General features: G+C 44.5%; 1 protein-coding gene and 1 long non-coding RNA gene across 2 annotated transcripts; both read left to right on the top strand.

Annotated features, from left to right (window-relative positions):
• Positions 1–400: 400 nt before the first annotated feature.
• On the top strand, positions 401–9,429 carry LOC147645287 (uncharacterized). Its single transcript, XR_015282426.1, has 2 exons — positions 401–938; positions 6,460–9,429. It is a non-coding gene; the product is annotated as an uncharacterized LOC147645287 (long non-coding RNA).
• Positions 9,430–11,021: 1,592 nt separating this feature from the next.
• Positions 11,022–11,925, top strand: LOC111942137 (uncharacterized). Its single transcript, XM_086874874.1, has 2 exons — positions 11,022–11,067; positions 11,255–11,925. Exons 1-2 carry the CDS (start codon positions 11,022–11,024, stop codon positions 11,923–11,925), a joined length of 717 nt encoding a protein of 238 aa, XP_086731000.1.
• The last annotated feature ends 505 nt before the right edge of the window (positions 11,926–12,430 follow it).

The following is a 12,430-nucleotide window of genomic DNA, read 5'->3' as shown; positions in this document are numbered from 1 at the left end:
GAATTTGTTGGGGTTTTGAGAAGAGTTTTTGCAATTTTGTGGGATTTTTTTCTGTAATGTTGTGGGATTTAGAGGAGACTTGAAGAATTTTGTGGGTTTTTTCTTAGGTTTTGTGGAAATTTGTGGAGATTTGGTGGGATGTTTCTGGAATTTCGTGGGGTTTTGAGGAAATTTATGAAATTGTGTGGGATTTCTCTGAAGTTTGGTGTGATTATTCTTGAATTTGGTTGGATATTGAAAAGATTTTGTGGGAATTTTCTGGAATTTTGAGGGATTTTGAGGAGCCATGAAAAATTTTGTGGGATTTTTCTTAGTTTTTGTGGGCTATTCAGGGGATTTTTTGAGATGTTTCTGGAATTTGGCAGGGTTTTCAGAAAATTTAGGTAATTGTGTTGTTGCCATTTGATTCAATAAACTGTATTATTAAGATAGTAGCAAACGTTAATAGTTAGCATTAGTTGACATTAGTAGTAATCATGCTAAGGCTTGGTAGGCCGCATGTAACCTGCGGAGGAACTGTATAGCAGATATTGCAATGTAAGCAGTGTAACTAGGAGATAATCTAAGGAATGTACCTTTTGGCAAAACTTAAAGGTCAAAGAGATAATCGTACCAAGTAGTGAAAGAAAGTAAGAAATTGTGATGATGAAGAAATCATGTAAGAAACATATAAAAACCCTGTAATTTTTCTGTGAAAGTGGGCTCTGTCTTTGGACGCTAGTCCACAGGCTCCCGGGCCCTCAATAAAGCACCGCATAAACGACTTCGGTTGTTTGTGTTTTCTTCGGATCGGGCAACAGTTTTCTGGCGACCACGGCAGGACTCCGAAGGTGACTGGGGCGGTTTGCGTTATGATCCACTCCACGCCGGCACCGAGTGATTCTCGGGGAGTCATCGGTTCGTGCCCGACCCCCGCACCTGGCGGACGACTGCGAGAGGTAAGCCCGAAGGTGCTTTATTTTCTGGTTCTGGTTTGGGTTCCTGCTCATAAGACGAGGCGGCGATCCTCGCAGGGTTGGGCTAAGACGTCTGGTTGGTCTGGTAAGCCTAGGCGCCGGCTGTCAGACGCGGCGAAAGCTGTGCAGGTCCGGCACTTGCCCCTAGCGGCGTCGAGAAGTGGCAAGTTGGATTGGTCTGGTATTTATCTGGTATTTAGTCCCTTTTGTTTGCTGCATGTGGTTTGCTTAAATTTGTTAAACTGTAAATATTGATTGTGGTTTTGTATATTGCTGCTTATTAAGTTGTTGCTGCTAAGAGTAAAACTACCTCAGTATCGAAGTTGCTGCTAAGAGTGAAACTACCTCAGAATTGAAGTGATTGTTGTGTGAGTGTGTGGTATGATTGATGCTGTTGGACTGTCAATATTGATTGTGGTTTTTATTGTTTCGTATATTGCTGCATATTGGTTGTTGTTATCGGTTACCGAGTTTTTGTACGGCTGTGAGTAAGGTTCAAAATGCCATTCAAGGCGCTTAAGTCTATGATTCAGTCTAATAAAGGTATCCCAGAAAATACCCCGCTGGGATGTTTACTGAAGAGGTGGAAAAGTGAAGGGTTTTTCCAGGAGATGAGTCAGGATAAAATGATTGATTATTGTAATCATTGGTGGCCTGAATATAAGCGAGAAGGGCCGTCATGGCCAAAGAATGGTACTGTGGATTATGATACCATAAATTCATTAATGCATTATCTGGAGGAAAATGAGAAATGGGATGAAATACAGTATTTAGACTTGTTTCATTTACTGCGTCGTAAAAAGGAATGGCAAACTGAGTGTGGAATAATGGTGCTGGAAATGAAAGAATCTGAGTGCGGGGGTTGTAAAAAGAAATCTAAATGTGTTCAGTGTTTAGCCTTAAACTCTCAGCCAGAGGAAGATTTGTCTTTAATGGTGTCACCAGGCGCGCCTTCTGTTTCACCCCTTCCTGCCGTTCCACTCCTCCCCTCTGCCTCACTCCAACCCTCGTTGTATCCACCGTTACCAGAAAGCAGTACTGAGGAGGAGGATGAGGATGAGGAGGAGGAGGCGACAAACATAACAGTGATACCAGGAAATGCTAGAAAGGTTGCTGTGCGTCTTCCAATCCCTCCCCCTACTTCTGCCCGAAATCAGCGAAACACTCCGCTCGCGGCACGAACTAGACAGGGACGTAAAAATCATGGGGAACCCCAGCTTATCGCCCCTTTAAGGGAAGCTGTGGGACCTCAAAGGGAGAGAGTGCTTGTGAAAGTAGCCTTCTCCCCAGGAGATTTGGTGATTTGGAAGCAGTCAGCAGGTAATTACCGTGAGGATCCTGAAAGAGTAGCACGGGTGGTTAAGATGATTATTAGAACCCAGAACCCAGACTGGAATGACATGCAGGTTTTATTAGATACCTTAATGGATTCCACTGAGAAAGAGATGGTGTTGCGGGCAATGAAAGAGCGTGCTCGGGAAATGATTAGACTGCACCTAGCTGGGGGAACTGTGAATGACTTGGTTCCGAGTGATGATGCGGGATGGGACCCGAACAAGACTGAAGGAATGGAATCTATCAGGGATTACCAGGAGTTGTTAGTAGAAGGAATGAGGACTGGGATGCCTAAAACACTAAATTGGTCAAAATTGTATTCAGTCAGGCAGGATAAGAATGAATCTCCTTCGGCGTTTTTAGAACGACTTAAGGAAACTGCTAGACGCTTCACTGATTTAGAGATCGACAGTGAAGCAGGACAATTGCAGCTTGCTTTAATCTTTTTAGGTCAGGCACAGGAAGATACACGTAAAAAACTGCAGAAATTAGAAGGGCAGGATACTCGGAATTTGGATAAAATGCTAGAAGTGGCTTGGAAAGTTTATAATAACAGAGAAAAAGAAACGGCCAGGAAACAGCAGGCGAATATATTAGCTATAATGCAGCAAGCCAGTAATGGAGGAGGAAGCAGAGGTGGTTTTGGGCGCGGTCGTGGCTTTGGACGTGGCAGGGCAGGATTCCAGAATGTTAAATTTGGAGGACGGGGAATGGCCCCTCCTGGTCCCCAGCAGGGAAGGATTGCTCCCAATCAATGCGCGTTCTGTCGTCAGATAGGACACTGGAAGAATGAGTGCCCAGTGAAGGCTGGACTGGGAGGAATGCCAGTGAACGGACCAACAGGTTACCCCATGAATCCAGAAGGTGGCGCCCAAGCATTAGTATTGGGGAATTATCAGCATCAGAGCTGACTAGAACAGGATTTGAAGGTCAGGATTGATATCGACGGGAAAGAACAAGAGTTTATTGTGGATACGGGGGCAACACATTCGGTTTTAAACAAAAGGTTAGGACCTATTAGCGATACTACCATACAAGTAGTAGGGGCAATGGGACAATTAGAAGAAAGACCCTTTTTACAACCATTAAATTTGAGATTTGGAGGAAAAGAATTAGACCATCAGTTTTTGTACATGCCTAATTGCCCCAAGCCATTGCTTGGCAGAGATTTGTTGTCATCATTAAATGTCAAAATTATATTCGAAAATGGGAGAGTAAAATTAGAGGTTCCGGGAGAAGAAATTGCTACATTGTTTGTAATAAAAGAAATTGATTCCTCTCCTATTCCTATTGAAGTAGATCAAGCTGTAGTACCTTGGGTATGGGAGATGGGGAACCCAGGAAAATCAAAAGCTGCACAGCCAGTGGTAGTAGAATTAAAAGAAGGAGCTCAGCCAGTGAGAATAAAACAATACCCAATTAAATTAGAAGCTAAACAGGGCGTTGCTCCTTTGATAACTCAGTTTTTAGCACAAGGAATTTTGCAGGAATGTGAATCAGACTTTAACACTCCTATTTTTCCAGTTAGAAAACCAAATGGTAAGTATTGGTTAGTGCAGGATTTAAGGGCAATTAATAATATTGTTAAAGACATTCACCCAGTGGTTGCCAATCCATATACTCTATTAACATCTGTGTCGGAAAAATTTAAATGGTTCTCTGTTATTGATTTGAAAGATGCTTTCTTCTGCATCCCTCTGGCATTGGAAAGTAGGAAATATTTTGCATTTGAATGGGAGAGTCCTGATACTGGAAGAAAGAGACAGCTCACCTGGTCTCGATTGCCGCAAGGTTTCAAAAACAGTCCTACAATATTTGGAAATCAATTAGCGAAAGAATTAGAAGAGTGGAAGACTGCTGAGGTAAGAGAGTTACCTTCCTCTTATGTTATTCTCCAGTACGTGGATGATATCTTTTTGGCAACAGCAGAAAAAGAAATGTGTCTGAAATTGACTATTGCTCTGTTGAATATGCTGGGCCAGGCTGGCTACCGAGTGTCAAAAGAAAAAGCACAGGTAATAAAAGAAAGTGTAATATATTTGGGATGTGAAATCACCCAAGGCCAGAGACGCTTGGGAGTCAATCGAGTGGAAGCTATTTGTGCTATTCCCCTTCCCAGGAACCATCAAGAACTAAGGTCTTTTCTGGGAATGGTAGGGTGGTGCAGGCTGTGGATTCTGAATTTTGGACTTCTAGCTAAACCATTATATGAAGCTCTGAAAGAACCGCAGTTGAGCTGGAATCGACAGAGAAAAAAGGCCTTTGAAGACTTGAAACAGGCATTGAGGGAAGCTCTGGCATTAGGCCTTTCAGATTTAAACAAAGACTTTCAGTTATATGTGAATGAGAGACAGAAATTGGCACTGGGAGTGCTAGCTCAGAGACTTGGTTAATGGAAACTCCCGGTAGGGTATTTTTCGCAGCAACTAGATACAGTAAGTGCGGGTTGGCCGTCGTGCTTGCGGGCAGTTACGGCCACAGTGATCCTCATCCAGGAAGCCAGGAAATTGACTTTGGGAAGGAAAATAGAGGTATTTGTGCCTCACATGGTACTGGCAGTCTTGGAACAAAAGGGGGGTCACTGGCTTTCATCCAGCAGAATGCTGCAATACCAAGCAATTCTGAGAGAGCAGGATGATGTGGATTTAAAGATGACTAATCATGTTAACCCAGCAGAATTTCTCCGCAGTGAGCAGGAAGAAGGAGAATTAGCACATGACTGCATGGAGGTGATTGAACAAGTGTATGCCAGCCGAATGGATTTGAAAGATGTTCCAATGGAAAATCCGGATTGGGAACTGTTTATCGACGGGTCCAGCTTTGTAGAAAATGGTACCTGGTATGCGGGATATGCAGTAGTAACAGTTACCACTATAGTGGAAGCAAAGGCCTTGGTCCCTGGAACGTCAGATCAGTGAGCTGAGATCATTGGACTCACTAGAGCCCTAATGTTAAGTTCCGGAAAGAAAGTGAATATATGGACTGATTCTAAATATGCCTTTGGGGTGGTGCACGTTCATGGTGCCTTGTGGAAAGAACGAGGGTTATTGAACTCTCAAGGAACTACTATCAAATATAGAACTGAAATTCTAGCCTTGCTAGATGCAGTACACCGACCTGAGAAGGTTGCAATAATGCATGTGAGAGGTCACCAGAAGGAAGAAGGAAAAATATATCGAGGAAACAAATTGGCTGATGTCACAGCACGAGAAGTGGCCAGAGAAGTGTGGACCCAAATGGCCCTGATACCCACTAAGGTGAGTCCTGTAACTCCACATTTGATTCAAGAACCGAAGTATTCCCCGGATGATGAAAAACTAGCATCACTGCTGAAAGCACAAAAGAATGCAACTGGATGGTATGTAACAGCTATGGGGCAAGTTGTAGTTCCCACCCGAATTATGAGAGCCATCTTAGAGACTGAACATAATAAATGCCATTGGGGAGCAGAGGCATTGGTAAAATTTCTAAAAAGAGAAGTAATTTCTAACCAGATGTTAACATTGGCAAAATGGGTGAATGCCATGTGTCCAACTTGTTTGAAGAATAACCCAATAGTTAGGAAACAGATTCAGCTGGGGAAATTACAAGTGGGACCAGAACCAGGAGATTACTGGCAAGTAAAGTAAGATTTTTCAGAATTACCGAAAGCACAGAACTTTAAGTATCTTTTAGTGTATGTATGCACTTTTTCAGGATGGCCTGAAGCCTTTCCTTGTCGAACCAATCAGGCAAAGGAAGTAGTCAAAACACTGTTGAAGGAAATTATTCCAAGATTTGGGGTACCGTTAGGACTGTCATCAGATAGAGGCCCACACTTTACAGCAGGAATAGTACAAGAGGTGGCCAGGATGTTAGACATATCTTGGGACTTACACACCCCTTGGCGACCTCAATCGAGTGGTCAAGTAGAGCGGATGAATCAAACAATTAAGGGACAAATTAAGAAAATTTGCCAAGAGGCAAAAATACAGTGGCCACAGGCACTGCCATTAGCATTGCTCAGAATCAGAATCAAACCCAGGGAGCGAGTGGGAGTTAGTCCATATGAAATTCTATATGGAAAACCATACCATGCTAATGTGTTGAAAGGAGATTTGCACGTGCAGGGTGATCAGACAATATTTGGTTACATCATGTCACTAAACAAAACTCTTAATGCTTTAAGGGGAGCCTTGCAGTGGAATCGACCTATGCCACTGGAGAATCCGGTGCATGACATTCAATCAGGAGACCAAGTGTATGTGAAGAATTGGTCCACCCACCCCTTGAAAGAGGCATGGGATGGGCCCCGCCAGGTGATCCTGACGACCTACACTGCAGTAAAGGTTGAAGGAATCGACTCATGGATCCATTACACCCGAGTCAAGAAAGTCCCTGTACAATGGGAGACTCGGTTAGTCTCTCCAACACGGATGATCTTTCGCGGAAAGTAGCCTTTTTGATTATATTATTACTGGTAATGACGAAACCAATTCTTGTTAACGGTTCTATTGTAGTTGCAGTTACCGAACCAGTGGTTGGTGTTATGTAAAGAATGGATGTGAACCTGACCTGTTTTGTAATGAATGACCAGAAAACTGAAGTCTGGAATGTACAGGCTACCTGGAAGAAAGGTCCTGATTATCCAAAAGCGAATATTGTTACAGTTTGGGATAAGGATGCACAAAAAGGAAACACTACATTACAACTGAAGCAAGTAAGCCAAGAAGATATAGAAGTATACATGTGCATTGTGAAATCCCGAGAAAGCTTTGATTATAAGCAGATTAAATTGAGAGTAGTGCCCTGGAAATTGAGGAATGAAACTCCATCCCAGGAATCCGTAGAAGTGAAACCCACCTGGGCTGTACAAGATATGTGGGACGGATCTCTTTTAAAGGTAAATTGCTCATTTGTGCTAAAACGAGGATGTAACCAAGGATTGCAAGTTAAATGGTGGAAAGAAAACAATCAAAAGTTATGGGATAAAATGGACCAAGGAATTAGCTGGTGGGAGCAGTCTGGAAAAGGTATAGGATGGTTGAATATTAGTAACCCTCAAATTGGCTCTTTTGAAGGAAAATATTTGTGTTTAGTGATGTGTGAACTTGATGCTGATTATGGAATAAGGATAGTAGAAGCTAAGTTGCGTCTAGAACAGGGAATCAGGCCCACTCACGTAGTAGAAAAGAGGCACAGAGAGTCGAGAAATGCAGAAGTAGCTGTACATCAAAGTCATGGACAAGAGAATTTGGTAGTAGGGTTGATCAGAGATTTTGGGATGGTGCAAAACTTATCCCAAATTACAGCATGCTTGCCCCTCCCACAAGCAGCAGGAGAACCAATTCCGTGGGGAATAATTCCCATTCCATTACTACCTGAGATGGCAGAAAACACATCTACGGTATGTCACATAGAAAGGAAAGAAGAAGAAATAAAGACTGTTAAAACGGTATGGCAAGCAAACCTGTATGCTGCTGTGGAAGTAGAAGATACAACCAAGCGGCCCTATCAAGAAGTAAAGTGCCAAAATGTAAGCCAGCAGCATGTGATTTGGGATGATTGGAAAACCGTATGGGGTCCGAGCTTATTGGAACACTATAGCTATATTGGAGCAGTGAACTGGTGTATACAATGGCTCGGAAGTAAGAATCAAACTCTTGCAGAAGTCTATAAGACAGAAACCTCTACAAGAGAAATTAAAGAAACTAGAGAAAATTGGAATTGTACTAAAGTTATTACATGTGACACACCTGAAAGTCAGATTAGTCTAGCTCCTCTTAGAGTACTACTTAAGTGGGGATGTGAATGTAGGAAATTTAATCATACAATTACAGGAAAAGTATCCACATTGAACAGAAACGGTGGAATCAGAAGGGCTGTAAGTTGTAAAGATACCACAATTAAAAGTCCAGGAAATTTAGTTTGGGTAATGGGACATGGATAATGGACTACGCATATTCCTATAGATGGGCCTGTGACACAAATCACTCTAGGAGTCCCAACCCTCTGCCCCCTGTGGAAACAATCAGAATTAAAATCTAATCGAAAGAAAAGAGAAGTGGATGAATTCACTGAACTAGAAAATGAATGGCACGAACCTGATGGTGGAGTTAAATTTGGGTGGGCTTTAGAATCACTATTTGCACCTGTAGCCTCCTACAGGAACAGAGAAATGCTATACAAATTGCTAGGGCAAACTGAGAGATTAGCAGCAGCCACTAAGAAAGGATTTAGAGATATGAATTTGCAATTACAAGCTACATCCCGAATGACTTTACAGAACAGGATGGCACTGGACATGTTATTGTTAAAAGAGCATGGTGTGTGTCAGTATCTAAGAAGGAAAATTGACCATTGCTGCATCCATATTCCAAATATGACCATTGAAATAGAAAAAGATATTTCTCAATCGGAAACGATTGGATCCAAAACAAAAGAAATTGAAAAAGAAGCACAACATAATTGGATCGGAGCGATATTTGAGTCTTTAGAACTTCAGGTTTCTGGATGGGTTTCGTCAGTAATACAGTACATTCTGTTATTTGCAGTTTTGTTATTAATCATTTGGTTAGCGTATAAGTGTGTTTTAGGAGTCATTGAAAAGGAAACAAAATGTACCAGAAGAGTAATGAAAGCCTTGGCAAGAACCAATGAGATACGCCAACCTCCTCCGAAGTATGAAGATGTCATTGGGCAAGAAAATCCAGCATTTGAAGGAACCAACCATAACTAGAAGTTGAGCATTCTTGCAGAAGATTGAAGAATGCTCAAAAGGGGGGAATTGTTGCCATTTGATTCAATAAACTGTATTATTAAGATAGTAGCAAACGTTAATAGTTAGCATTAGTTGACATTAGTAGTAGTCATGCTAAGGCTTGGTAGGCCACATGTAACCTGCAGATGAACTGTATAGCAGATATTGCAATGTAAGCAGTGTAACTAGGAGATAATCTAAGGAATGTACCTTTTGGCAAAACTTAAAGGTCAAAGAGATAATCGTACCAAGTAGTGAAAGAAAGTAAGAAATTGTGATGATGAAGAAATCATGTAGAAAACATATAAAAACCCTGTAATTTTCCTGTGAAAGGGGGCTCTGTCTTTGGACGCTAGTCCACAGGCTCCCAGGCCCTCAATAAAGCACCGCATAAACGACTTCGGTTGTTTGTGTTTTCTTCGGATCGGACAACATTTCTGCTTCCTCCAACCCAGCCAGGGTTTGCTCAGCATTGCAGTTCCCTGCTCAGAGCCTTTGGCTCCCGGCAATCCTGGCCTCCAGGATCTGCTCTCACCAGTCCCTGGGGAGCCTTTGGCAGTCCCTGCCCTCAGTGGGGCTGATTGAAGCTCCAAGGGACTTGGAGTTTTGCTTCTGACGCCTTGAGCAGCTTCTTCAGCCTGAAGGAGGGACAAAGGAGGATCAGGGAAAGGAGAAGGAACCACGAGGTCAAGCACTCCCTGAATTCACAGGCTCCCACCTATGGAATCATCACCCCACACATCCCACAGATGACCAGGGAGGGGGAGCTCTGCCCAGATATCCTGAGGGGTTGTGTTTTTTGGGGGGGGATGTTTGGAGAATGAAGAACTTCAAAGCTGAGTGGAAAATGTCCCTTGGAGGGATACTGGGGGGTACCAGCATCCCTAAGTGGGGTGATGGAAACAGGGGGAACTTTTCATATTCCTGGAATGCCTAACAGCCAGAAGAGGTCAGGGACTGAGTAGACAGGGGACCCCCATTACAAGCAGGATCCCCAGATGCTGGGACAGGGGGGAAGCCCTGAACACCAAAGGAGGGAGACCAGACATGGGGAAGTCCTGGGAGGCATTTTCAGGGCTGAATCTTGGTGTTTGGGAGGTTTTTATGGACCCCATGTCTTGGGTTGCAATGCAAGATGTAACCAAAAGTATGTATTCTATCAACATCTGTTAAAACCTGGTAGAGCAGTTTTCTTTATCTCCTCCATGACCCATCCCTCATAACTGGGGGATATCTTCTGTTAATGGGCCAGCTGTTAAAACCAGGTGGGGCAGTGTTCTTTATCTCTTCCACCACCCATCCTCCCTCCAGGGGGATATCTTCTGTTAATGGGCCATTGAGTCTCACTGCAGGACTGATAAAATGACATCATCCCATTGTGAGATGCTCCACCCAGGGAGAGGAGCCAAGCATTCCTGCATGGATATAATCTGAGAATCAGAACACCACAGGCAGTCTTTCTCCACTGGATTCCCAGAGGAGAGACCAGACCCATCTACAGCACCGGAACTTCAGAGGTAAGCTACAATCTTCTATGGGATCACTGCTCCAACAGAACCACAGCTGTCACTCCAGGAAGACTGCAGCCACCATTTAATTAATTTAATTGACACCAACAGGGTGTCAGGTTGTATTCTGACTCAGTTGGTCTGTTGTTTTTTTGTTGTTTGGTTTTGGTTTTTTTTTGTACTGCTGCATTTTCATTTTCCTTTCTTTAGTAAAGAACTTATATTCCTTTTCCCATATTGTTACCTGAGAGCACTTTGATTTCAAGATTATAATAATTCGGAGGGGATGGGATGTTTACATTTTTATCAATTTAAATGGAGGTTTCTGCTTTCCTTAGCAAACACCTTTCCTTTCAAACCAAGGCACCGCAGATGCCCCGATGACTTCTAAATATGGGCTTGGTAAGAAGTACCATCAGAGTCCATGTGCTCATTCCTTGTTTTCTCCTAAACCAGGATTTTCCAATCCCAAACTTTGGCCAGATGGAGAAGGAGGCTGTGAGGAAGATGCACCAGGACACCCAGGCAGGTGAGGAGGAAGTCAGTGCCCCTTTCCCCCTCTCTCCTGCTCCATCTCCCAGCCCAGCAGGGCCCCCGGCTGCGGGACAACCCCGCTGCCAGCGCCGTCCTGCCGGGGACGCACTGGGGGGGATCTCCTTCCCCTTCCCTCTGGCACGGAGGCAAATCCCATCCTCTCCTTGTCCTTCCTCCCCCAGACAAGGAGCTGAGGATGGAGACCAGGGAGGACAAATCCCCACGGCAGAAGCTCATGGACAAGGCTGTTTTGCACGGCTCCACAGCGCAGGAGTCAAGCATGGACGAAAATCCCCAGAGGTCCCGCAGGAGGAGGGGCTCCAAACCCAGCCCAGGGTGCTCTGAGGAGGAAAGACCCACCCTGTGCTGGGAAGACGGCCGGAGATCCAGCCGGGGCTCTGAGCTGGTGGTCCATGAGCAGCTTCAGGATGGGGAGAAGCCCTACAAGTGCTTGGAGTGTGGGAAGAGCTTCAGCCAGAGCAACAGCCTGATCTGCCACCAGATGATCCACACTGGGGAATGGGCCTACAAGTGTGGGAAATGTGGGAAGGGCTTCACCTGGAAGTCCCAACTCATCATCCACCAGCGCATCCACACTGGGGAGAGGCCCTACGAGTGTCCTGAGTGTGGGATGAGGTTTCAGAGCAGCTCCAATCTCGTCCTGCACCAGCAGATTCACACGGATGAGAGGCCCTTCTACTGCCCCGACTGTGGGGAGGGCTTCAAGTACAACTCCACCCTCATCAGGCACCGACGCATCCACACTGGGGAGAGGCCCTACGAGTGTGCACAGTGTGGGAAGAGCTTCACCCGGAGCTCTCACTTGACCAGACACCAACGGAGGCACCAGTAAGGGAAGCCCTGTGAGTGCCCCAAGTGCAGGAAGAGCTTTGTGCACTGCTCCAGCTTCATCCCACATTGGAGGATACATGTTGGGAAGAGACCTGGTGATCCATGTTCCCTGGGATCCATGCTGGGAAGACACCTGTCCCTCTTCCTGCCCATGGCAATGTCATGATGTGGGATCAAGGAATGCAAGAGTCTCATCATGGCCCTGTCATTATATTCAATCCCATCTCAGGTCATTGCCAGGGGCAGGAAAAGACTCCCTCTCTCTCACCAGAGTAGAAGGGTATCCTTTCTTGGCAGGAGGAAATGCATGTCCAGGAAGAAACAGTCGGTGGTGTTTTAGTTTTCCCTGTGAATAGTTTGTCTTATCCCTTCTGTTACCAAAATTTTTTCTGTTCCTGTTTGTGCCTTATCTCGTTGCTGTTCTCAATAAATTGTTCTTATCCCAGCCTGGGATCTTTGCCTTTTGTGCTTTCCATGGGAGATGGGAGGGAAGCGAGCAGCAGCGC

The sequence above is a fragment of the Cyanistes caeruleus genome, unplaced genomic scaffold (assembly GCF_971803275.1).
Source record: "Cyanistes caeruleus unplaced genomic scaffold, bCyaCae1.hap1.1 HAP1_SUPER_30, whole genome shotgun sequence".
Taxonomy (NCBI): Eukaryota; Metazoa; Chordata; class Aves; order Passeriformes; family Paridae; genus Cyanistes; species Cyanistes caeruleus.
Note: the sequence above shows the minus strand (reverse complement) of the source record. Positions and strands in the feature narration are given on the sequence as shown.